The sequence below is a fragment of the Pelodiscus sinensis genome, chromosome 5 (assembly GCF_052426305.1).
Source record: "Pelodiscus sinensis isolate ZL-2025 chromosome 5, ASM5242630v1, whole genome shotgun sequence".
Taxonomy (NCBI): Eukaryota; Metazoa; Chordata; order Testudines; family Trionychidae; genus Pelodiscus; species Pelodiscus sinensis.
The window spans coordinates 120416033-120443659 of record NC_143056.1 but is presented as its reverse complement, the minus strand read 5'-3'; the positions used below and the strand labels follow the sequence as shown (position 1 = coordinate 120443659).

The 27627-nt window shown below is 45.8% G+C and overlaps 1 protein-coding gene across 4 annotated transcripts in view; it reads left to right on the top strand.

Moving 5' to 3' along the window:
- TSPAN4 (tetraspanin 4) overlaps positions 1 to 27627 on the top strand; it is a 708227-nt gene that overhangs the window by 385955 nt on the left and 294645 nt on the right. For all 4 annotated transcript variants that reach the window (XM_075928231.2, XM_075928235.2, XM_075928234.2 and 1 more), the window contains one exon: positions 940 to 1019. In XM_075928231.2, coding sequence (XP_075784346.1) covers positions 940 to 1019 — 80 coding nt within the window. The remainder of the gene's footprint in view (positions 1 to 939; positions 1020 to 27627) is intronic.

Genomic DNA, 27627 nt, shown 5'->3' with positions numbered 1-27627 from the left:
GATGGACCACAGAACTGTGACTGTGTACTAGCAGAGAGCATGATTGGACTGGAGTCTCAGAGGAGTGTCAGCAGCGCTGTGAATGAAGCTCCGTGGCTCACTTACCATAGGCTCTGTCTGTGTGTGAGGCGAAACAGGGATCTTTAAAGTGAGCTGAGCATCTCAGGGCAGAGCAGCGTAGCAAAGAGGAACGGGGCATGGGAGCTGCTTGTCTTTTGGATAATGTCTGTGCTTGCCCACAAGTCTGTGCACCATCCCTCCTGTGTGTGTTTAGCATGTGGAGCCAGGGTTTTATATGGCATTTGCGACAAAAGCGAGATCATACTTCCTTTTTTTTAAATTAATTGCTTTGGGTACAGTATATCTCTGTCTCTTCTTTGGCTTTTTGGTCCTCGGGCGGGCTGGGAGGGAGAAGCCTGAAACCAAAGGGGATGTTTACTTGTTCAGAAGTCTCTCTCACCCGGAAGCACGCTGTTCCCTAACTCCTGGCTGAGCAGACTCCAGTTTGCCAACCTCTGCTTTACAGCACACCTAACTCCTTGACAGAATGGCAGACAAAAGAACAGTTGGTGCAAAGCAATAGGGGGATAAGGAAAGAGGAAACAAAAAATAAACGTATTGCCCCCCACCGCCAACACCCAACAACTATCACATCGGTAGTAACCGTGGAACAATCGGAAGTCACCATGCGCAGGTCTAGCACCGATGAATCGACCTATCACAGGAGTCCTTCTTTGGACAGCAAGGATTATAGTTTTCCAAATGGCGCCTTCCGTCGCTACAGCAGCATGTATGGCGGCCAGTTTGGGGCCGCCAGCAACTCGTTTTTCGGATTCCACACCAACCCGGGCCCTAAAGCCACCAAGGCTAAGTACACATCCCCAAAGGGGAACAAGTACGTTGTCTTTTATCTGGATCTCTCATTTATTTTTCTCCTAGAGCTGAAGAGGTGCAGCATGGCTCACAACTGTCTGCAGTGCATCAAGTACCTAATGTTTGTCTTCAACCTTCTCTTCTGGGTAAGTACGCATCTGAGACTGAGAGATGTTTGCCTTTGTGCCCCTTTCTTTAGTAAGGGGTGGAGGGAAAACCCTGGAGGTGAAAGTCTTTTTATTGTTGCCTCCAGTTTGTAAGTGCGGAAAGTTGGATGTAAGCAAGGTCTAGACCAGTCTTACTTCGGTTGCACTAAGTCAGGATCCAAGTATTTCCCTGTGCTGTATACAGGTAGGTTGCAACCCTGATGTAGAGCAAAACATACTGAATGTAAGATCACTTGAATGTTTGCCTTTCATTACCTGACTACAGTGTTTAACTTTAAGTACACAAATAGTCTCCTTGAAGTCACAGGGACCAGTCACATGGCTAAAGTTAAGCATATGAACACTTAGTGATCTTTTAGATCAGCACCTTGCAGCATGAAGCCCTGAAAGAGGATATGGCAGGTGATTTTTCTTCCCCATCAATTGTGGGGCCCTGTGTGACTGTCTCTGAACTACGGGTAGAATGAACTTCTTGCTTCTCCTAGTTTGCATTATCTGAGGTTGTTGTTCTGTGGCCTGGATTTACCAATACTCACGCGTCAGTGGAGCACACATGATGGCATGTACGTGCATGCACCTCTACGTCATCATTTTAATAGATAAAATGGCTGGTAAAAGCCAGCTAGTGTTTGTTTATCAGGACCAGGAAAATGAGGGGTCTGCAGCCTGATTGGGGGAACACTGTCATGGATATGGATCATGAATGCTGTTACCCATACCAAAATGAAGTGACTTGATTGGAAAGGCAGAAGAGAAAGGGAGTTCCTTCTGTTCCAAAGTAGCCCCATTCAGATCTCTGCATGGGAAGATCTTTTGCTGGAGTGCCTACCTTCAGTAACTCCATCTGAATTTTCTCTTAGTGGATTCTCAGCAGGGAGTGGAAGGATGGGGTGTTGCAAATATGGTGCTGCCATCATTTTCCATTTGGGGGGTGGTTTGGGGAAAGCAGTAGTTGGAAATGGTGCTTTTTTTAACTACAGACTCTCCATTCTCTCATGTGTTGCTGGAGAGATAAGAAAGGGCTGGGTGTGTGTGACTCTTATTCTCTCTCTAAGGCACTACTGTACAGTTGTCTATGCATGCTGCAGTGCCCTCTGCATCAGAAGTCACTGATGGTAGGTAACTTCCTCTGGCACTTGTGTAACACTCAGAAACCAGGAATTCAGGATGCGATAAACTAACGGAGTCCACTGAGTTGGCTGTGTACTAAGAGGTGCTATGAAATACAGAGCAGGTGCCCTTTTAAAGCCTCAGATAAGCAGATAGAAAGTGTCTGAGTAGGACTGTGGTCTGTTTCCTAACTTACATTCTCACACATAGTGCTGGGTGCATAAATATCTCTTGATGTCTATCCCAGCTTACCCCCCAAAGCTTCCTGAAAGATGGGAATGCTGGCTCTTTTGCCCCTTTAAGCCTTGTGCTGCTTCTAAGGCTATCATCTGTCTCCGACTGAGATTATAGTGCAGTCAGCCAGCTGAAGTCTGTGCTGGAGAAATCCCGCTGAATGTCGGCATGAACAGCCCTTTTTGAAACTAGACATGGCAGCCCCTCCAGGGATATTTTCTGAGTGCTGCTTCCTTTTATTCCAGTCACCTTGCACTGATGCACGTTACGTATATTTAGAAATATATTTCTGCATGTAAAGTGCATGCATTTCCAATGGGCTGATTACGGGTTGTTCTTTGCCGTGTTGCACAGTGGTAATGCTTTAGCAGTCGCTCATAGAGACAGAGAAAGAGGGTTTGCTTTTTTCCCCCTGCAACATCAAAGCTTTCCCCACACATTGGGTGGTGGTGATGGGGGGGCTGTTTGAAAAGAGAATCTCATTGAACCAGGAAGGTTCTGAACTAACTCAGCAGCGCAGGCAGGGGGAGGAGCTGGTGTCAAGTGCTGCAGCACACTCTGTTTTGTTTCCCTTTGACATGCTTCCCACACAGCCTGGATGATTGACAATGACAATGTCCGAATGGGGGTTTGTATAGTATGTAGCTGGAACGGTTGCAGATCTCTGGTTTCTCATATTGAAAAGAGTAAATAAATATAGGCTATTAATAAGCATATAGTTTTAAGTGGATTCTCTCTACAGAAAAGCAGAAAGAATGTATTTCCAACACTTGGAAATTTTGCAGTGATTGTGGATTCATGGTTTGGGTTTTGTTTGTAAAGTTGTTGCCAGTCACATGGCTATTACATTTGCTGAGAAATCAAAGGAAAAGAGTTTTGAAAGTGTCTGTGCAAACAGGATTCGTCTTCATATGTATACCTGCCAAAGCCTTTGCTATCCCCTTATCCCTTTTCTCTTCCCTTAGCTTTTCTAGAAGGTTAGCTAGTAGCAGGCAATAGACAGCCAGAAAAGAAATAGTATTTTGGTATCCTTTGCCTTTTAAATAAAACCAGCAAGGTTTTTCCAAGAATAAACAGAAGGTGTTTCATTAAATGACAGAAACCGCCTGTCTCCAGTAGACTGTTCCCATCTAATGTTCTGGTATGAGCAGGTGCTTAGATTCTCTTTTCAGAAGCTATAATTCTTCTCTCATGTACAGGTTAACCTCTTTAGTCAGGCATTCTCTGGTCCAGCAACATCAGTGGTTCAGCATGATTTTAGTTAGCTGGGTGTCCACTTATCATGGGTGTGGCCAATTTTCCCATGGTCCCATAAAGTTTGTTTACAGCCACCAGACCTGGCTCTGTGTGTTCTGTGTTATTTAGCTCTAATTTACTTCTAAATGTCTTCTAAGAGCCCAGTAAACAATGGAAGTGGCCAGGGGTGGCCAATCTGTGGCTCACGAGCCACATGCGGGTCTTCTCCCCCAAAAGTGTGGCTCACGAAGCCACTCCTGGGGCCCCCTCCCCCAGAGGCCCCTGCTCCCTGGCTCTCCTGTGTTCACCGGGGTGACGATTCAAAATGGTGCCCAAGATGGCAGCTGTCGACGAGAACCTGATATGGCCAAAAAGCCTAAGCTTGTTTCTTAAAGGGGCAGCCTACTTTTTTTTCCCCCTTTTGCTCAACAATTCTGGTGCTGCTTTTCTCATTTTTTCTGCCGCTGTTTTGGCTCTCTTTGTTAAATGGGTTGGCCACCACTGTGCTACACAATATTGACCTCCTGTGGTTCGGTATCGGTCAGGTCCCAAAGGTGCCAGACTAGAGAGGTTCAACATGTACCTTCCCTCTGTTCCTATGGATAGGCCCCATGCATACCATACCTCTCTATTCACCTGCAGTGATCTTGCACCCAGATTGGGGATGATGGGAATGGTTGTCTCCACCAGTGTTCAGCTCCATTATTTCATACCCCAGAGCCATTCTTGGTGTGATGAGTTTATAGAAGAGGAAATTCCAAAGGCCTGGATTTCAAACATTTCTTGCATGCTTTATTGGATTAAGTGTTGGGTTCATATTGTCACCATTTTACAAGCTGTTGCACTCTCCCATTGCTGAGTAAAACTGGGAATTTTTGCAGATGTCAGTGACTGAAGGGCCTGACCAGTGCTGGGAATGTGAACCACCCTCTTTGTAGTTTAAATGCTGTTACACCATGCCAGAAGTTATTTATAGAGAGATAGATTCTAATAGTCTGGATCAATAATTTCTCTATGAAGTGTCCCATTTAAAATCAGTCCTTTCTCATAAAGCGGTGTACCACTTAACACACATTCGAATCTGGTTTATAATTATTATAAGGCATCACTGTAAGAAAATTGTTTAATTTTAAATTCTTTGAGGTTTGCTATATACAGTGATTATCACATCACTGCATTGGTTTGTGAATGCTCCGAACTTTAGAAATGTGCAATGTAATACTTCCCAATATATATATTTGCTGTAGGTACTTGCTTTTTCTTCTGTTGAATCTCCGTAACTCTGAAATTCTTTCCCTTCCACCCTCCTCACTCACAAAGTTTTCTCATGACAGTCAGTGAAATCCACAATTTGCTTTTGTGCTAATAACACCAGACATTGGTTCCAAGATTTGGTGTGTTCTTGGGGCAACATGAATGCTGCTGAAAGATGAATTTTGTATCTTCCCAGATTTCTCCCAATGTTCCCACCTCCTTTTGCCTTTTAGTTCCCAAAACCGATGTCTAAGATGTATTGTTCTGTCTGTTTCCCTTTTCTGCTTGCGTTTTCAGTGTCTTGCTTTTCATGCTCATAGGATTGATAGCACCTTTGCCATCAGTAAAATTAAAAGCGTTCTTTGAAGCTCCGGATAATGCACTAGTCGATATAAAACATCAGTTAAAAAAAAGAATTCGCAGAACGGTGATTTGGAAGAAGTCTAGCGTAGAGAACAGACTGTAACAAAAAACAAAGGAAGGAGGTCAGAGGCAGAGAAGTTTGGTAGTTGTCACTGGTGATATTTATGGAAATGTTTCAATGCTTTTATGTCATTTCTAATATTAGGGATTTCAGGTATCTAGTGCACATTTTCTCTCATGCCACTGAGAACACTGCTGACAGGCTGGGGGGAGTTCTGTAATTTGTGGTACTGATAGACTGGCACAGTGCTACCTACTGGACATATCTGGGCTGTGATGAGTAACTGGGAAGCCTCACAACATGACACTTTGCTGTGCTAGTGCTGATCAAACCCTCCTTTTCTTTCAGACTCTAACCCATGTACAATTTTTGACTGATCCAGTTCTGAAGTCTGGCTTCTGAACACAGAAATATGCAGCTCTTTTAAACATGGAACTGCAATAATCTGAAGTATGGTTTCTTTGATTGGTGTGCAGCTCTGTTAGAGACTGTACGAAGGCTTTGGGGGTTTGCTGCTTTTAAAACTGAGGTGATTATTGGTTTAAAACGTCCAGCACTGTAATCACGTAGCTCTTTGCCAGGTTGCCCCATTAGCCTTTCACCTCTGAATAGATGAATTCCAATTCCAACGTAAGTCACAAATCAATAATATACTTGGCATCACTGCCTGGTGCTTAGAGGGCACAGGCCCATGTCAGAAGTAAGCATAGTTGAGGGCTAGATTGTAAGGCTGCCTGTAACCCTACGTGGGGTTGTAAGACCCTCCCTTACACATCTGTACAGGAGCTCTGGACATTGTATATGCATTTGCCTAGGGAAAAGCACAGCACAAACTTGTCCCTAAACTTGAATGCACACGCACACCCCACACCCACCACAGCAAATGAAGAGGTTGGGACCAGTGGAGCCTTTGTTCTGTACTCACAATGCATTACCTAGCATAGCTGGTGCGCCAGCACCCCACAGGAGCAACTGGGGAGGAGGAGAAGATGGGGTTTGAGCTAACCATTCCAGCTCCGTGAGTGGCACAGTGATGTATCGCCCTTTATTAAAGGCTGGTTCTCAATCTATTGTCATTGTAAGCCGAAGGTTGAACCCCCCTGTGCGACACACATGGGCCTGTCCAGCTCTGCACTGCCAAACCACCCCTTCCCCTTGGGGGGAGACCTGCACCATGTGCCCCCACAACACTTCAGCCAATGCCCCCTGACTCCCTGTACCCAGCACTCCCCTGCCCAGAGGCCCTCACACAGACCCCCTAGGGCCAGCATCTCCCACTAGAAGCTCACACAGACCCCCATCCCCAGTGCCCCCCCTCCCCAGAGACCCCCTCCATAGAGCCAGGCCAGAATCTGGGACCCAGTGGCGTGGGGCTGGCAGCAGAAGCCCAAATAAAACCTGAGGGTGCTGCAGTGCCTCTACGCCCTAAGTTCCCAGGTCTATGCTGCCCTGCAATCCCCACAAACACCTTGCTGCCCAGCACCTTCAGCCCCTTGGTCCACGGACAGCCCAGAGAGACCCTCTGCCACATCCTGCTGCCCGTTGCACTCATGGGCCCTGCTGCTGTCAGGTACACTCCAGCAGGGCTGCCTGACCGCCTGCTCCTCATCCAACTCCATCCCTGCCAGACGGAGCAACAGACCATGTGCTATAACTGAGCGGCGGGTGGAGAACCACTGTTCTTGAGACACAAGTCTAGTCTTCGGCATGTTATGTCTGGAAGAGGAGACTCCAAATCAGGGGTGAGCAATAATTTTTGCCCGGGGGACACTTCAAAAATTGAAGGGGCGGGGCCTAACCAGAAGGGGCAGAGTCAGGATGCTTCTGGACTTCCCCAGACCATGATTGGTGTCTGGGTGGGGGAGCCGGTTTGCCTCCCCTTCCCACTAGGCACCCCTGCCCCTGGCAGAGTGGGAAGAGGCGTCACACACTCCCCCATCCCCAGGCCAATCAGAGCTTGGGGGCGGAGGAGCACGCAAAGCCTCTTCCCGCCCTACCCCCTGCCCTGCCAGGAGCATGCGGCACTTCAGAGTGCCACATGCTCCTCACAGGGTGGGAGTAGGCTTCACATGCTCCGCCCCTGCCCCCAGGCCAATCAGGGCCTAGGGGCAGGGGAGCTGCGTGAAGTTTCCTTTGCCCTGCCCCCACCCTATGTAAGCGTATGGCACTTTGAAGTACCGCGTACTCCTCGCAGCATGGAGGGAGGGCGGAGGAAACTTTGCGCAGCTCCCCTGCCCCCAGGCCAATCAGGGTTTAGGGGCGGGGAAGCACATGATGTCTCCTTCCGCCCCACGAGCAGCACATGGCGCTTCAAAGCACTGCATGCTCTTGGCAGGGTAGGAAGAAACTTCACGTGCTCTCCCGCCGCCCCAGGTCTGGGGGGTGGAGGAGTGGCAGGGCCCTGGATCTGGCCCTCAAAGGCCCTTTTGCCCACCCCTGCTTCAAATGCGCAAGCAATCCTGCAAGTCCCCAACAGTAGGAAATGAGAAAGAAACAAATGGATTATTGAGTGGCTGGTTGTAAGCTTTTCAGTCTGTGCACACCGCCCTCTCCTGAGCATGGCAACCAGGAGGGAGTAGGACATTTCTTAGGTTCTGAGTGATCACCTCTAAATTTTAAAATTAAATTAATGGAGATTGCCTATCTCCTAGAACTGGAAGGGACCTTGGAAGGTCATTGAATCCAGTCCCCTGCCTTCATAGCATAACCATGTACCATTCCTGACACATTTTTGCCCCAAATGGCGTCCATAAGGATTGAACTCACAATCCTGGGCTTAGCAGGTCAATGCTCAAACCACTGAACTACTCCTCCCCCTCCGTAACCAGCCTGCTACCAACACAATCACACTGGGAGGAGTGCTTTTGGCTGAGCCCACACTTGCTGCCATAGCTATGAATGCTGAAAACTGATTTTGTTGAACCAGAGTCTCCACCCCCTTGTATAGGAATGGGATTGAGAATAACTAAAATGACCAGAAATCTCATTGAGTGTTAAAGACTGAGGCTTGCTAACATTTCCCAGTTGTCCTAGGGAGCAAACTTTAAATCGTTAAAAACAATACAATGGATTGATTAATTGGCCAAAAGTTCCCCCTTCTTCCAGTAGTTTCAGCTCAGACCTCGCATCTTTATCCCCTCACGTGATTTTTTGTAGCACTAAAACAGAAGGAGGAAGGCTGCTTCAGGAGCTTTTACGTTGTAAGGGAATGTCATGCAATTAAGCCCTAATTCATAGAGGATGGAGTACATAGAAAAACAGGTTGGATTGTAGGTGTCTTTACACAGCCTGGTCATCCAATAGGCTCAATAGTTGTAACAGGGTAACATGTATGAATATGTGCGTGCCCAGATTAATTCAGGGGAGTAGCTACTGTCATGAACCCAAGATCCTGCAATCAAAGGGAGTTGTTCCCTTTTCTGCTAGGAGGGATACAGATGCTTATTTACCACTTGTGGTTAATCTTTAGGGCAGAATTTAAGTGGAAAAAAATAAGGTTTGTTAATAGAATAGAAAGATTTGCCTTTACGTTGAGTTGCCTGAATTTTAGATACCTTCTTTCCTTACGTATAATGAGTAGTGCCTTACTCCATGAGTAGCCTCATTGCTTTACATGCTTGCATAATGAATAACGGGTAAGGGTCACATCTGGCTCTATAAGTAAGTTTGCCAGTTCTGATGGGACATATTCCTAGAAGCTTCAACACATGACATAAATCTTGAATTAAAGATTAATCTTTAATTCCCGGAGACTCTTGGCAACCCTATCTGTTAGAATTGCCATCTGGTAGATCCACCAAATCTCTTTTTGTCTGATTTTAAAATAAATAGTGAAAAGAATTGAGAAACCTTGCTGACTGGCAGAATGGACAGATAGTAAACTCAACACAGCTGAGCCTCATAATTGTATAGAAAGAGGGTCAGAAATCAGGATGAACTTGCCTCCGGCCCCTTTTCGCTCCTGTACTAATTTGAAGATTTGGATGACAAGCCTGTGCTTGGGACTCATGCATGACTCCCCATCACGTTTGTTTGCCATCACATTGTTCACTCTGTTTGTGTTAGACCCCTTTTGTCCACCCTGGGCCTGCCTTTGTGCTTAGTCTCTGTCCAGGGGAGTTTACAGTCTTTCTGCCACTCTGGGTTTGTGCAATGCCAGGCAGAATGGAACCCCAAGTTGGGGTGATCCTTAGAAAAGTTTGGATCACTTAGCCTATTTGTAGAAGACACACTGTCTATGAAAAGGCCTGTCTGGATAGTGTATTAAATAAGCGCTGTTTGGTCTATAAAAAAAGTGATGTGGCTTTCAACTGAAGAATACCCATGAAGAATACCCAACTGATTATATTTCTTAACATTGTTTTGCAGTTGTTTCTGCTGAAAATGTCAAGCCATTACAAGATGCTACAGAAGTAAACGTAATTAAATTGTGAGCCGTAATTGGGTTGTCAGACTGTAATATATCTTGAAATCTCTCCTTGCTAAAAACAAAACAAAAAAACCCTATTTGAAACCCACCTGGAAAAAATCAGGCAGTATAACAAAATATAGAACAATTGTCTGAGAGTGACCCTAGACTCTGTGCAATTGAAATAGCAATTGTACGGAGGAGAAAGGGTTTTGAATGTTAGGACTGAAGAACTGTGATCAGCTAGGCAGGTGGACGGCAGTGGTTACAACTACTGATTTGCTTATTACGCCTATGAACTGTGCATATAGAAAACATACCTTCTGCTTTGCTTGTTTGTTTCATACACATGTTACATCATGTTGCGTAAATAATGATTTTTTTGCGGGTAGGGAATTGCTTTTCTCTGCCTGTTTTGCACCCAGCACTATCCACCCCTCACGTCACCAAGGCCTATAGATTAGTGATTAAAAAAACATTAAAAAACAGTGTTTTTTATTTAAATGGGATTTTCTAATTTAAACCAGATTTGTTTATTTTTTAAAATCATCAATAAAATACTCAGTTTCTCATTTAAAAACAGCTACAATTAAATCTTATCACAAACATGCTACACCTACACTTACATTCATAAAAATAATTAATGTCTCTAATCTGTCCATCCCAACAACCAGCTCCTGCTTCTTGAAAGATCTGGGTCTTCAATTTCTGTTTCTCATCAGAATAACACAGGGGTGGGCAATAATGTTTAAAAGGGGGCCACTTCATAAATGTCTGAAGTGTCCCCGGGCTGCCCTGGGTTGCCTCAGGCAAAAGGATGGGGCTAGGAGACTTCTTGTGCTCCCCTGCCTACAGACCCTGTTGGGCCTGTGGGTGAGGGAGTACAAGAAGTCTTCGACCCTCGCCCCTGGCACCTAGAGAGAATTGCCACCTGTTTTAAAACAGCTGGCGGTTCCCTCTGATGCCATGCGTTCTTGGTGGGGGGAGGAGACTTTGCGTGCTCCCCCCACTCCCAGGCCAATCAGGGCCGGGTGGGCAGGGGGGTTGCACAAAATCCCTCACCCCTAGGGTTACCAGATGGCTTCAACAAAAATACCGGACACACTTGACATTACATTACAATCTACATTCCATCTTATTTAGAAAATACTGGACATATCTATTTATATTTTATCTATTTGTTTCCCAAACAGAAAGCTCAAATACTAGACTGTCTGGTTCAAAACCGGACACCTGGCAACCCTACTCACCCCCTGCCCCTGCCCTCCCAGGGGCACTCAGATGCTAGAGAGAACTGCTGGCTACTTTAAAACTGGCAGCCTCAGGCTATCGCTGGCCACAGCCAGACTGCCAGCTCTGCAGCAGCTGCTAGCCCTGGCTGGACTGCTGGCCCTGCTGCAACCATTGGCCCCACCCTGGCTGCCATCCCTGCTGTGGCTGCCACCAGCCCTGGCTGAGGTGCCTCCTGCTGCCAGACTCCCGGCCACCGGTGCTCTCTGGCCTGGGAACATCCAAGGTCCTGTACCAGCAAAGTAATCTTTTTCTTGGTAGAACTTACTTAGTTTGGAATGAGTATTATTGGGGAGGAGTGGGAGAGGGGGAAGGAATCTGTTGCCTGTATAAGATGTGTCTCCACGCCATAGTTGCGAATTGGCAGTATAGTTATAGTGACAAAACCTGTCTTTTGTAGACAAGGCCCATGGAAAACAATGCTGCCTTTGTTCATTTCAGACACAGCTGAAATTGAATAGACAGAACTTGATTGATATTGGGGAAGGATTAATTTGGGGGAATTTAGTCTGCTCTAGTTTTCTCCAAAGATGACTTTGAATCCTTTGAGGTCTTTGTGTATATGAAATTTGGAACTTTGATTGCAGGAGTTGTGTGAGCTAAAAGGTTTCACCATTTTGGACATAAGTCACATTGAAATAAAGTGGAAAAGGCTTTTTTAAATGGGTTTTTAATGTGTGCATTTGCATGTTTAAATTATGAGACAGCAGTAGATGGCACTACAAACTGAGCCGTGGGCACAGACAGGTTTCCTGGTTTAGAAGCTGGGATTTTAATCTCCAGAGAAAGGTATCTCCCGATGGCTGAGGTAAAATGAGGTAATAGCTCCAGAAGAAGCTACAAAGACTATTGTACACTGGGCGTGGTGGGAGACGCACACAACAATTCTTTTTCAGGCTCCTCAGCTTCAGGAGAATTTTTGGGGTGGACATTTGATCTTTTTGCAAGAAAAAGACAATGCTCAAGAAACAGCTTTGGGCAGATGTACAAAACCAAAACACTTGCATTCTTGGCAAAATCATCCAAAGCCTCAAGCCATCCTAATTTTGTGTTTTCAAAGAGAAAAGAAAAAAAGGTAAAAAAATTGACATGCAGTCTTCCATAGTTTCCTCACACCAGCCTTTCATCTGTATCAAACTATCCTGTAGCTCTTTTTGGGGGTGGGGGTGGGGAAGGACTTCTCCCACTTTTCCAAAATAGCTCGTCTCCTATTTAATAAATCTCTTATGGCCAGAAGGGACCCCACAATATATTTATCTAATCTGAATTCCTACATAATACAGACTATAGAATTTCGCTCTGTGGTTCCTTCAGGGAATTAATCTGTCCTGCTATCACTGTCAAGTCCAATAACTTGAGGTTAAACATATCTGTTTAATTACCGATCAGCAGCCCTCCCAAAGGCTATTGTGCATGTCATATAAAAGATATTCTTACAGCAGGGGGGTTTGGAGGCCAGATGTTGGAGCTCCATGCTTACAAGGCTGGATGGGGAGTCGGGGAAGCTGACTAACAGCAATGCAGAAAGAGCAGGGACACATGAAACTGCCCAGCTGTAAATGTGCAGAGCTTGTGAGATTAAACTGGCTGTAAAATATACTTACATTTCTGTGCCTCTTGCACACTGCTGTATGACCCTCCTTTCTTCCCTCTCTCTGGGCAAAGCTACTGCCAGGAAGAAAAGGAAGAGGACTATTTAATCTTAGCTGGGACTCTGGGGTCCTTGGCCCAACATTGCTGAGATCAGAGCAGTGTGTTCTGAGCCCTGAGCTGAATTTGCTTTTATCCCACAAGAGAGATCATTTCATGAGGTAAAGGAGGGCTTTGGAAGAAAGCACAGTTCCTTTTTTACCCCAGAAGGCAGAGCACACCTGATAGCTAAGCTTTGAGGAGCAGGGTACTGGGAATTGAGAAGATCTGCCCTTGTCAGCAGGCATCATAGCAATCAGTGGAAAGCGCTATCATGGTTTGTAGGGAATAACTGCAGCAGTCAAGGTAACAGAGGAGGGACTGTTACACAAAACAAAAACATAAAATCTAAACTCTATCAGAGGCCAACTGCATTTCAGTAAACACATATGGTAGCCATGTTCTTGTAGTTCAGTCCCACCTACCCCTTCCACTCCACTGTAGTGGTGTCCCACCTCCCCCACAAACATGATAGTTGTTTCTAATATGTCAGCCCTTAACATATGAATGCCATCCCTTAATGACCGGTAAGGTTACTAAAAGCAAATGCATGTTTGTACCTAATAATTTGTACATCTGTATTCTACACGCATGCACACAATGTTGTTCCCAGTTCCACGCTGCTTGCTTAGCCTATTAGTTTCACACTCTTTCTGCCTGTGTACCTGTACAGTGCCTAGCACAATGGAGCTCTCTTGCAGATTGGGGGTTGGGGATGCTAATGAAAATACAAATAATACATAATAGTTTTGTTTGCCCTTGTCCATCTTCTATGTTGTAATGGGTCCATCCGCTGGTGAGTGCCCCCCTGTAGCCAAGTGACGCTGTGCAGGGTCGTTGCCTGGTTGTCCGGTCGCCATCAAAGTCCTGGAACCAGGGCCTGACTAGCCCTGTCCACGGTGCTAGTAAGTCTCTGCTTGTGGCTGGTCTTTGGCCACTGGGTCTGGGTCTTACCCAGATCTAGCTCAGCTCACACTGGAGCTAGCCAGAGTGCTGATCTCCCAGTCAGGCTACATCTACACTGGCCCCTAATTCCGGAAAAGTCATGCAAAGCAGGTAAGTCAGAATAGGGAAATCCGCGGGGGATTTAAATAAACATGTCCGCCGCTTTTTTTCCGGCTTGGGGAAAAGCCGGAAAAAAGCGTCTAGACTGGCACGATCCTCCAGAATAAAGCCCTTTTCCGGAGGATCTCTTATTCCTACTTTTAAGAGCTCCTCCGGAAAAGGGCTTTATTCCGGAGGATTGCGCCAGTCTAGACGCTTTTTTCCGGCTTTTCCCCAAGCCGGAAAAAAAGCGGCGGGCATGTTTATTTAAATCCGCGGGGGATATTTAAATCCCCCGCGGATTTCCCTATTCTGACTTACCTGCTTTGCATGACTTTTCCGGAATTAGGGGCCAGTGTAGACGTAGCCTCAGTATTTAGAACTGGCTGGGTCAGGCTCCTGAAGGGAACTGCAAAGCCCCAGGTCTGCAGCTTCTTTTATACCTCTCTGCTGTGTCCTGATTGGCTGTCACAGAGACAACCACTCTATAGTGTCTGGGGGACCTCTTCTCCACTCCTCCTGCTGGGATGGGGTGCAGCAAGGCCGCTAGCCTCCTGTAAGGGGTGTTGGGGCCTAGTTCAGCCCATCGCATATGTATTTGAGAGATTCTGCCTGTCTGTGTCTTTCTGTTAGTCCATCTGTTTTGTCTGTTCAAGAACTCCTTCTAAACAGTAAGAACTAGAACCACCACATTTGATACGCAGCTTCTTCTTATTGCAACTAAAGGAAGGCCAGGGTTTGGTTGTGCTAGGAGAATGGGATGTGCCCGGAATGGAATTGCTTCTCAGAAAACCATGAAAAAAGAGACAGAATCACCATGCAGGTGAAAGGGGCTGGCTGTGGGCGTGCCCCCCTCCCTCTGTCCATAACTGCCCCAGTTCTGAGCCTCCCACTACCAAAGGTGCCCATTGGAGAGGGCAGGAGGGCTGAAGCTCCCCCACCGCCGATTCAGATGGGAACATTGCTGGCTGTTCCCCTTCATCAGGGAGCAAGGGGAAAGTGCACAGTTTGCTTCAATCCTCACTCTGACTGGGGAATGCAGAGGGCAGATGAACCTGGACCTGCTCTAGCTGGTGGGGGAGCGGAGGGGGGACATGCACCCCTCCCTCAGCTGTACCAGCAAGAACAAAAATGGCCATGGGGAGGCACTTCTTACCTGGCCCCAAGCTGCTGCAGTTTGAGAGGGCTGAGGTAGTCCTCTCTCCCTGGGTCCATCTGCATACTGAACCCCACATCCCTAGCCCCACCCCATACATGAAGCATGCGCATTTTCATTTTGTTTTCCAAAAATCAAAAATTAATTGAGCTAAGGGCCCAAGCAATGCCGGGTAAATCTTCTAGTAAAAATATAAAGAAGGTGTCTCAGAAGGATGGTGTGGATGCACGGCCTATTTCCATCTATTTCAGTGACATGCATCATCAGTGGAAGAACCCAAGATGACTGCAGATCCAGCCAGCATGCTGCTCTTTCTGACACATTTGGCTTCATTCACAAAAGTATGGAATGTTTTCAAGAATTTGCTGTAATGTAAAAGTCTACTCCAAAACCCACTGAAATCAGTGGAAGAGCTGCCATTGACCTCAGTGGACTTTGGATTAGGCCCTAATGGAGATGCAAGAAGGAATGTAAGTGTACATGCTAGTGGGGGAATGTGTGTGAGTGATATGGGTGCAACATGAGGGTATGTTTCAGTATGCAGGTAAGCATGATCTGTAATAAGGGGTAATACTTGGCAATCTTTAAAAGTTTTTCAAAGGCTTGGGTGCTTGTTTTGCCTCTGGGAACCTTATCAGCCCTGAGTCAACCTCTTTTCATTGTTCAGGGATGTGACGCATTACATGCCCCATACAGATAGAGCTATGTCTATGGAAGAATCCTGCCATCAATGTACCTACTGCCTTTTGAAGAGATGGATTACCTACATCGATTGGAAAAAACCCCCTTCCAGTCCATGTAGGAAGTTTCTATACTACAGTGATATAGCTGCAGTTCTGTTGCTGTAGCATTTGTAATGTAGACATAGCCTCATTTACCAAGTTTCTTTGGAAACTTTTCAAGGGCAGATTTTCTTGTGATAGGTTATTTCTTCTGGTTCTGTCTAGAACCAGGAAAAGCAAGAACCTGAAAAAAAATGAAATAGATTTGAAAAATGTTCAGCCTTCAATAATGAAATGGGGTTCAGCTCAGGTTTGTGCATATTGTAGAATTGGGCTGGTTGTTTGTTTTATCCGAATGGTTTAATCACTTATGTGTGAGAGCTGGCTTTTCATAGAGTGGGTGTTCAACTTTGGCTAACAAGATTCTGCTTCAATTAGAATTCTAAATAACAAGTGACAGCTGTGGGACTTAGAAATCTGCCAGGTTTGGAAGTCATGCTATAATGATTGCATACGAGCAATAGATGTACATATTGCACAGACTGATTTTGTCCCATGGTGCAAACATATGTATCAGGTTGTATGAGGGACTTGAAAAGCATGTTCAATCAAGTCTGTTGAAATAAACACAGATAGATAAGAGCCAGAAGTCAAAAGACACTGTGCAAAGAGCAACTCAGTGAAAATAATTAAATCTCTAAGACACACAGATCATAAAATACAAACATCTTTTGTTTTGTTTTTTCTTTTGGCCAGGATATCTGCTGAAGAGAGAATTCACAAATCAGATTGTTTATCTTTTGCAGAACTATATTGGAAACTGCTTTTGAAAAATAGAAAATCGAGTTTGGAAAAAACAATTCCCTTTTATTATCCAATTAAAATATAGCAGCTCAGAAATAAACACATCTGTACTAAGAAAACCACTTGAGCATGAAAACAATAGCAGCATAGCAAGCCCCTTTTCCACTTAATTGCTTTACTACTAATTCTTATGGCCAGTTCCTGGGTTGACAATTGGATTGACAGAGACATAATGAGAGAACTTTCTGATGACCGTGTACCTAATGCATCAGAATACATTGTAGAAGCACATCTGCCTGGCACCAGGCTGTACCAAAGTAGCCATTAAAACTTCCCTTCTTCAAACGTTCATACTTCAGAAGTAAAAAAAAAAAAATCATTCTGTCTTTGGCATAAGAGGCCTAAATATCTGTTTGAGGGCAAATATTACGTTTTTAACTATGCGAGTATGAAAAATAATAATTTAGGTGGTTTGTATGTACCCTTTATATCTAACAGTGCTTAGCAGTTACTTGCATGTGTAGTCTGACTGAAGTCAATGGGATTACTTGTGCAAGTGACTGCTCACCATTGGAAGTCATATTTGGTTGGTTGGTTGGTTGGTTGGTTTTTGTGTGTGTGCAGTTCTAAACAAACTTCATGTATGTGGAAAGGGGCATGAGGTTAGTTCCTCACATAGTCTAAGTGAAGTTGGTTTTTTAAAGGAAGTTAATTCAAAACAGTGGGGAGACCAGGTAGGCTGTTCTGACTTGATCCTGCTCTCTTTGAAGTCCACGGGAGTTCTGGTACCATCTTCCATGGAAGCAGGATTGGGCCTTGAATTTGAATAGTGGCTTTACTGGGAAGTATCACAAGTAACAAATTTAGATTAAAGAGACATGGTCAACCTATAAGTTGCACTTTTTGCAGAAACTTTCTTTGCTATTATAATCCACCCCAATATTAAAACAATTGAAATATTAGATAAAAACATCATTTTTCTCTATTTTTGGTATTCATTTGTAAGTCTGTTGTGTGCAATCATTTTCACCATTTTCTCTTTTTGTACAGTGTGACAGTTTCCCCTGTTTGGGTCTTTTACACAGTGTGACAGGTTCGCTCTCTCTCTCATGAGCGCCCCCCCTTCTGCTGAGGGCATGTGTCTCCATGCTCCTACTTCTCTTCACTCCAGATAGTGTCCCAGATGCCCCTTCCTCTGGATTTCCTAGGATCAGGCTTCTTTCCCTCCTCCCCCCCCCCCCCAGTAGCTACTGGGCGGGTTGGGGGACCTCGGCCTGCCCACTCCTCTGGGTCCCAGCCCAGAGACCTTGTAAATAGCAGTTGTCTGCTCAGTGCCGATCTTTGAGATTTTGCTGCTATTCTCCTTCCTTGGGCCACTTCCCCATGGGTCTGCACTGTGCTTCTCTCACCTCAGGGCTTTGTATCAAAGTCTCAGTAACAACCTGTCCAGGGTTCTGCAACTCTTCCTATCAGCCATGCCCCATCTTCAGTAACTGACCCTGGGCTTCAGCCTGGTTCAATAAGCTTCCCACACTGAGCTGTTCAAGATTCTGCCTCTTAGTCAGCCCATCCCTCAATCTGAGTACCTAAAGTTCCAAAGAGGAACTGCCTGGCTCTAGCCCAGCAGCTTCTTTATACTGGCTTGCTGGGCCCTGATTGGCTGCTTCTGCTGCCGCCACTCTAGCCTGCCTGGAAGACTTCTCTCCTGCTTTTTTCATGGGGTGGGTTGTGGCAAAACCACTAGCTTTGGGGCCTACTCCACCCTGTCACACACCGCAACAGGGGAGAAAAAAATAAATATGAAGAAGTGATTGTTTAAAATATATAGTAATTGATGGGATGGGACATTGGGCAGAGGCATTAGTTGAAATGATTTTTGGGTAACCTTTTCAATATCAAACAAGTTCCATTTCAATTGACTTACATGTTTTGGAAAATGGAACTTAGGCTCCTAAGCAATTTCCTCTCTAATTGTTTCCATTCACATGCAGAATAAATTTTGTTATGTGCACCAAGGTATGTGCACATGTACACCACAAATAAAACATGCTACCACCTGTGGGTGGTGTGGGCATTCTGCTAATCAGCTGAGCAGCATTTGAATCTCTCCAGGGTGGCCACCCAAGTGCACAGTTTACAGGGAACACTGTGCCTAAGTACTTTGGTGTTTTTGAAAATGTTATCCTTGTATATAATTTAAGTTAACTCAGTTTTAAGATGGTGTCCCATTAACTATAGCAAATGGCAATGACTATTGTTTAATTGAGACAGTATTAAGAAAAATATGAAATGAGAGTATATTTAGACAATGTCATATAGTGATGAGGTTTTTAACTGCATGTGAAATAGATGTCCAATTCTAAGCCTCCAACTTTCAATACAGAAGTTGTCAAACAAAGATTAAGGGGAAAAGAAATAAAGATGAAATGCAATAATTAACATACTCTTGTTCCATAAAAAGCTTCTTGTATTAGAGGATTTTTTTTTAAATAGGCTCTTCGCTTACTTGTGATGGCTGCAACTAATCAGGACAATAATCAGGATTTTAGGATGTCCTTAATTAACAATATTCTGCAACTCAAAACTAGCTACTGCAGAGAAGCGTCATTGAGTTTTATTAAAGTATTACAGCATGCATTTTCAAAATGCATCCTAAATATATTATGTGCAACACAGTAGAGTAGCTATTATAGCCCTTCTTGTAAACAATTACTTGCATACATATGTATCTGTTTGTTACTATTCCAGTCTATTAGCTACTTAATTCATTAGAAAATACTCCCCCACTCCCATATACTGTAGCTGGATGAATTTCAAAGAAGCGCTGTTTTGGCTCTCTTAGGTAAACAGTGTATACACACGTATTTTGGGGCCCATGGGCTATGGTTGGATAGGCCAGGCAATTGGTAGTGTGAGTCCTTCCACCTCTAGGTCATAATTTAAAACATATCAAAAGCTGACAGTGGCAAAACCATCTCTGCGGAAGAGGGTTCTGCTCTAGAGAAAATAGTTAAGACGGGGGTTTTCAAAAGAGATAAAAGACATAGGGTATGTCTACACTACCCCGCTAGTTCGAACTAGCGGGGTAACGTAGGCATACCGCACTTGCAAATGAAGCCCGGGATTTGAATTTCCCGGGCTTCATTTGCATAAGCGGGGAGCTGCCATTTTTAAATCCCCGCTGGTTCGAACCCCGTGTAGCGCGGCTACACGGGGCTCGAACTAGGTAGTTCGGACTAGGATTCCTATTCCGAACTACCGGTACACCTCGTTCCACCTCGAACTAGGAGGGTAGTGTAGACATACCCATAGGTATCCAGAACCCTAGTTCCTCAGGCCCTTTGAAAAATTCCAAACTATGTCAAAGATTTAGACTCTTGAAAGAGTTATCTTCTTCCATGTGGCTCCTGGCTTTGTCCACAGGAGCTCTGAAGAGCCTTTGACCTTTGGATTGGGTGAGGGTAGAAGGATCCAGGTGTTGTTTCCCTTCAGGCTCCAGGCCAAATTATTCTCTTGGAAAATGTAGAGACTGAACAGAAAAAAATGAATCGTATCACATGCAATGTCCTCTACTTTATAAAGTCACATGGAAGTCTAGAGATCGGAGGGTTTTTTGTTTTTTGTTTTTTTGTTTTTTTTTTTGTCAATAGAGCGAGCTTTAATCTCTGTCTCTAATTGTCCGATATAGTCTCTTGACCCAGGTAAGTAAAGCCTGAGCAATGACAATACAGGACAGGAATGTGTGTAGGGTTGCAATGATCCTCCTGTGAATTGCATTTGGTGTGTTTGTCTGCTGGCTCTTGGAGTGCTGCAGCGTCCTCCAGTGGGTTTGCTTGGTGAGATGGGAAAAAAGAGGTAACTTGAATCAAGGGTTTTTTTTCTTTATATGGTGAAACCAGGGAAGTCAACAGCCTCTGCAGGTCCCTGGGCAAGGTGGGGCAGGGGGCAGCTCCACACTCCCAGAAGGGGTGGGGCTGGAGTAGGCAGTCAGTCCTCAGCACTGCCCAGACCTCGGCATGCTGTGCACCCCCCTGAGCTGCCCAAAGTGCACAGCGCAGTGATTCAAAAGGGCCCGGGGCTCCTATTCACCACCACTGCCACAGTAACAGCAGTGACAGCCAGGAGCCCTGGGCCCCTTTGAATTGCTGGGCCTCTGGGCAACTCCCCTCTCTGCCCCTCCCCCCATCAGTGGGACTGGGTGAAAATGAAACCTGTCAGAGGCAGAAATGTTGGTTATGGGGTCTCTTTGAGACACCTTAAGGGGACAATGTTTCAAACAGTGTTGAGCAGCTACCATCTGAAAATCAGGCCCTTCGAAAGCATCTCAAACAGGGCTCCTAAAATTGTGGCACTCAAAATCACTTGTCACTTTTTGTAATCACACTTTTTTCATTGGAAACTCGAGCACAGGGAATCCGTGATTGTGTTTGGATTTCTTTCCCTTTTCTGTTCATCTTTTGTAGCATTTAGATTTCTTTGTATTTTTAAATTCAGCTTCTAAACAGTTCTGCCATTTAGTCAGTTGTATCCCTAGGAAGCTGCTGGTGCTCTTTGACTGTGAGAGATGAGATGGATAAACTGTACTGGTGCGACATGGACACCTTAGAATCGTTCCGGAATTATTTTTTCTGCTTTTGGGCCATGTTTTTAACCTTTCCTGGACATTCTGTGTACAGTTTGCTGAAGCTGTCCAGCTGTTTAGCTATGGATTTGAGTTCCGGGATTTTGGGTCTTGGAACCTGCCACTGCCAATGCAGAAAGAAATGGCCAGGAGGTTCTGCTGTGCAAAAACCACGGGGAAGAGAATGGGGGAGGGAAGCCAGTATAGTAGGCAGAGGTGGAGCTATTGGCAAGCTAGGTAGCTGCTGAAAATCCTGATATAGGTTTTAACTAGAATTCAGAAAAGATCCACTGGTCTCAGAGCTGATCTGCAATGGAAATGCTCAAATTCATCTCAAGATCTTGTAAGGCTTCCCTCTGGGCATCAGTTTATTTTTCTTTAATGTCAGCTCCTTCAGTCTGTTGCCAGTCTTTGTGCCTTAGTTGTGTCCTGCCTCCTGATTTGGCACAAAGACACTCCCCACCCTTGTTATACCTCTGGACATCTCTCCCAAGGCATAGACTGCTCCAGCCTAGCACCACCATAGATATGAGTCTCCTAGGAGGAGGTAAATGGGTCATGTTGGTTCCATTCATCTTTTCCATATGGACCAGTAATGCTGGACCCATGCAAACACTGCACCTAGCTGCACTGTCCTTGCAACCACCGCAGGAGGAGTGTGTATCCCCATCACCCCTTCCAGAGAGCTGCGGTTTAGCACCGCATAGGAACCTTACCTTACTTTTCACCCATCCATTGCTGTCTTGCTGCTTGTTATGTCCCTGGAGGTCCTATTTTCAGATTGAGGAGTGTAGGTGAATTTGGTGCATGGAAGAACAATTAGGACAAATCAGTTGGGAGAGGGGTGATTATGTTTTGTTTCCCTCTGCCTTTTTATTTCATTTTTACTGACTTTACCTTCCCTGAATTTGCCAAGTCTCTGAAAGTATTTCCTGGAGTTTCAAGACAAATAGACCTTCTTATTCCCAGGTATGTCTACACTACAAAGTTAGTTCGAACTAACGGACGTTAGTTCGAACTAACTTTCATAGGCGCTACACTAGCGCTCCATTAGTTCGAATTTAATTCAAACTAACGGAGCGCTTAGTTCGAACTAGGTAATCCTCATTCCACGAGGATTAAGCCTAGTTCGAATTTACTAGTTCGAATTAAGGGCTGTGTAGCCCCTTAATTCGAACTAGTGGGAGGCTAGCCCTCCCCAGGTTTCCCTGGTGGCCACTCTGGCCAACACCAGGGAAACTCGTCTGCCCCCCTCCCGGCCCCAGACTCCTTAAAGGGGCACGGGCTGGCTACCGTGCCCGTGCCAGGTGCAAGCCTGCCAGCACCCAGCCAGCAGACCCTGCACCTGGCACGGCTCAAGCCACCCACCTGATGCCCCCCAGCCCTCCCCCTCTTCCCGGGACCAGGCTGGCGGCCCCCGGGAGCTTGCCCGGGACTGCAAGAGGCGGGCACCCGCCTGGGCTAGTGCGGACATCGTGGACCTCATCCTCGACCTCCGCACTAGGCACAGGAAGGTGGCCGGCTAGGGCAGGAGAGCTGCCAGCTTGGCCAGCCAGGAGCAGGTGTGCATGAAAATCAAGGGGGTCCACCGAGACCCCCGACCCTGAGCCCTGAGCTTACAATGGCCGTCCTGGGTCAGACCAAAGGTCCATCTAGCCCAGTAGCCTGTCTGCCGACAGCGGCCAACCCTAGGGACCCTGGAGAGGATGGACCGAAGACAGTGACCAAGCCATTTGTCTCGTGCCATCCCTTTCCAGCCTTCCACAAACCTTGGGCAGAGACACCACTCCTACCCCCTGGCTAATACCACTCCATGGACCCAACCTCCATCACTTTATCTCACTTCTCTTTAAACTCTGTTCTAGTTCTAGCCTTCACAGCCTCCTGCAGCAAGGAGTTCCACAGGTTGACTCTTTGCTTTGTGAAGAACAACTTTCTGTTATTAGTTTGAAGCCTGCTATCCATTCCTTTCCTTTGTTGTCCTCTAGTCCTTCTTTATGGGAACTAATGAAGAACTTTCCTGTATGCACCCACTCCACCCAACTCCTGCTTTTAGAGACCTCTATCCTGTCCCCCCTCCGTCTCCTCTTTTCTAAGCTGAGAAGTCCCAGTCTCTTTAGCCTCTCTTCATATGGGACCTGTTCCCAACCCATGATCATTGTAGTTGCCCTCCCCTCTCCCAGCCTCTCTCTTCCCCTCTCCCACCTCCTTTTCCCAGTCTCCCCCAGTTTTGTTCAATAAAGACAGATTACATTTTTGAACACAATTGTCCTTTATTTTGTACATCAAGAAAAGGGGCTAGGGAAGAGTAATTGGAAGGAGGTGAGGGAGGAATGGGGTACGCGCCCCCGATGGGGAGGACTGGGCTGGCTCTGCCGGCTTCTGGGGGTGGAAGCTCTCCTGCAGCCCCCCAATTGCCCCCTCTCCCCAGATGGACGCCTGCGGCAAGTGCAGCCGGTCTGATGGCCGAATGTTGTGATATGCCCAGTGTGGGTACTCCGGGCACTCCAAGCCAGGACTGCTTTGCAAGCGGGGCACCCCTGAGAACTGTCTGTCCGGGGTGGGGGTCGGGACCCTTTAAGCACAGCCCTCGGCTAGCCTGAGACAGCATCTCCACGCTCTAAGTCCTCCTCTGATGCCCTGCGGGCACTGCTTCCGGCCATCCTTAAGCCTGGTTCAGGGTCCACTTAATGTGGACATGCTAGTTCGAATTAGCAAAACGCTAATTCGAACTAGTTTTTTAGTCTAGATCCGTTAGTTCGAATTAGCTTAGTTCGAATTAACTAATTCGAACTAAGTTAGTTAAAATTAACGTTGTAGTGTAGACGTACCCAGGTAGATTCAGCACCAAGGGACTTTTTAATGAGAAAGTACCTTGTATCTACGTATGACTGATTCCTTTCTCCTGGCTTGGTGGTGGTCCAGTTTTGGGAAACCTTATTTACAAAACTGTTCTTATTTTGGAAACTTCATTAATTACATCATCTTGTAGTTCTGCTCTTTGTTGCTACCTTGATCCTTGAAACATTTTGTGCAATGACTTGAACGTTCTTTTATATGTAGCAATGTTTTGAGTTTAATAACCCCTGTGGCTGGGTTTCTGACTCTTCCCTCTAATGAGATGCATTGTGAGTCTAACAGAATGATCACATAACCAGAAGAATTTACTCCCTGTGTATGGCAGCAGTGAATAAGCTATTAAAGCTGTTTGATCATCTATTATGTGACCAAGCTCATCAAATTTGAAGGTAGCTTTACTTTGCACAATTAAGGTCAGGATGTAGCATTTATTTAGCAAACCTGTTCTCTGCTACCCATTTCAAATGCAGCATCTGAAAGGGCAAATGTCTATAAAAGAATTTGTTCTAGCATCAGTGTTCCTGTTTTTGTGGGGGGGAAGAGTTAGTCTCTCTGCAGCTAGTGCTAGTATCTCTAATGGATGTTTGAAGTGGGCCTCTTCACAGCTCTTGAAGTGGCTATCCATGGACTGTTTGTTGCTTCTGCAACTAAAGAAAGTTGGTGGCATGTTTGGAATTGCACCCCCAGAGGTTTCAGTAAAGCTGAGAAGACAATAATCAATGAGTTTTGATGGATAATTGTATGTCATTAGCAAGGGCTTAGAAATGCAGATTCCCTCAAGTATCTCTCATGTTACAAGTAGAGCCCTACCAAATTCACAGCAATGAAAAATGCATCATGGACCCTGAAATCTGGGATTTTGTGTGGTTTTACCCTATATTATACAGTTTTCACAGGGAGACGAGTGTTCCTCAAATTGGGGGTGCTGACCGAAAAGGAAGTTGTAGAGTAGTCAGAAGTTTATTTTAGGGGAATTCCAGTATTGCCACCATTATTTCTGCACTCTCCTCAGAGCTGAGTAGCTGGAGAGCCGCAGCTGGTAACCAGGCACCCAGCTCTGAAGGCAGTTCCCTGCCAGCAGCAGTGCAGAAGTCAGAGCACCAATACCATACCATGCTACCCTTTACTTCTGTACAGCTGCCTTCAGAGCTGGGTGATGGACAGCAGCCTCTGTTGGCTGGGCGCTCAGCTCTGAAGGCAGTGCCATGGCAGCAGCAGTAAGGGTGGCCATGCTATGCCATCCTTATGACTGTGCTGCTGCTGTCAGCAGCTGTCTCTAGAGCTAGGCTCCTGGCCAGCAGCTGCCACTCTGCAACTGCCCAGCTTTGAAGGTAACATCACTGCTGCAGCAGTGCAGAAGTAAGGGTAGCAGTACAGCAAACCTCCTCTATAATAACCTTGCAAACTCCCTCCTCCCTTCCCGCCCAAACAGAAAACTCCCTTTTGAGTCAGGACTCCTACAATTACAACTGTGACATTTCAGATTTAAATAGCTGAAATCATGACATTTACTATTTTTAAATCCTATGACTGTGAAATAGGCTTGCCAGATGCTTTCACCAAAAATCCCGAACATGGCAGGAAAGAAACTTGGTTGAGCAAAAAAACCAACCAACCAACCAACCAACCAACCAACCAACCAACCAACCAAAGAAAGGAAGAACAAAAAAAAGGTCGCTGTGCCTTTAAGAATCCCCATGCTCCTTGCTTCCCCCCACCCATGCCAGATGTGGCAGGGGAAGAATGTCCCCTCCAGCCTTCCATCCAAGAAAAACAGAAAATACCAGACATTTTACATGTTCAGTATTTTCTGTTTTTTTTTTTATCTTTATTTCTGGACAGGGGCCAGAAATAACGGACTGTCTGGGCGAAAACCAGACACCTGGCAACCCTACGTGAAATTGGCCAAAATGGACTATAAATTTGGTAGGGCCCTAATTATAAGGAATAGTCAGCATCGATTTGTCAAGAACAGATCATCCTAAACCAGCTTAATTTTCTTCTTTGATAGGGGTCTGAGCTGTTGGATATAGGAAAGCAATAGACATGATGTACCTTGATTTTAGTAAGGCTTTTGAGAAAGTTCCTAGTGATATTCTCATAGTCTCAAATAGGGTCTAGATGAATTTCCTATAAGGTGGGTGGGCAAGTGGTTGAAAGACTGTGTCAAAAAGCAATTTTCGAGGGTTTGCTGTCAAATTGGGAGACGATATTGAAAGGGTTGCAAGGGTCAATCTAAACTGCAAAGGGTTTGAGCATTGGCCTGCTAAACCCAGGGTTGTGAGTTCAATCCTTGTGGAGGCCATTTAGGGATTTGGGGCAAAAATTGTCAGGGATGGTACTTGGTCCTGCTGTGAGAGCAGGGGACTGGACTTGATGACCTTTCAAGGTCCCTTCCAGTTCTAGGAGATAGGCAATCTCCATTATTATATATTCAATTTTTTTACTAATGATTTAGAAAATGGAGTAGAAACTAGGGATGTTAGCTATTGGGTAATAGAATAGTCAACGAACCGAATGAATTCTTATCAGTCAACTATTCTATAGTTCCTTAGGGCAGGGCTGGTAGCCAGTGCAGTCCAGCCTCACTCCCAGGGAGCTCCATGCCTCCCTGTGTTACTGCTTCTGCATCAGAGGCAGCAGCGCAGGGTGCCAGGTAGGAGCTGGTCCGTGAGGAGAACCAGTTTAAAAACCAGCTCCCCACGCAGACCGGCTGCCTGCTGCCCCACGCTGCCGCCTCTGAAACAGAGGTAGCAGTGTGGGGTGGCAGCAGCCCCTGTCTGCGGGGGTCTGAGCTCCTTGCGTAAAGAGGCTGCTAGGTGCGGGGAAGGAGCAGGAAAGGCTTCCTCGACGCAGCCTCTGTCCACAGCAGCCCGGGCTGGCTGCAGACTGAGGCTGCTCTAGGTCTCAGTGGACAGGGGCATAATCTCCAGTAAGGGAGGCTTAGGTTGGATATTAGCAAAAACTTTCTAAATATAAGAGTAGTTAAGCTCTGGCAGAGGGTTCTAAGGGAGGTTGTGGAGTCCCCATCACTGGAAGTTTTAAAAACAAGTTGGACCAACTCCTGTCAGTGATGGTTTACTTTTTTCTGTCACGTCATGGGGAGTGGTGACTGGCCTTGATGACCTCTCAAGGTCCCTTCCAGCCCCACATTTCTATCTTTCTGTCATCAGTACAGTTGCGATACATAATTGTATACTACCTCTAGCTCCATATAACCTGCCAAGACTGCCTCTGGTTAGGAGAGCATGGTGGATGTCCTTGGCTAGGTTTGTTGGAGCTCCCTCATGCTCAGCACAGGGAAAAGAAGAGTTTTGCTTGCGGCGGGGCTGATGGGACCCATTTGAGCTAGTGAGGCAGCATAACGAAGCTGGCATTGCTTTCTGAAAGCCGCATGCATCAGACATGTTAGGAAAGTGTTATTTTCGGTTGTGTATTTTGTGCCAACTGCACCCTTATTTATCCTTCACTAACACAATAACATATGCACTTGTTATCATGAAGATGGATCGTGTGGCAGCTTCCTACTAGCAGAGCTTTCAGCAGAGCACCTACACCCTTTGCAGTTTACTCAGCATGTTTGCGCACTGATCTGAATAACTCTAGCCCTATTGCTCTCATCAAGCCCTCTTCACACTGGCTTAAAGTTGGCAGCCTAATTTTCTAAGTGCAGACCCTCACTCTGTCTGCGACAGCTTCTTTTAAACTGCATCTTGATGGGGTATCTGTGTTCCAG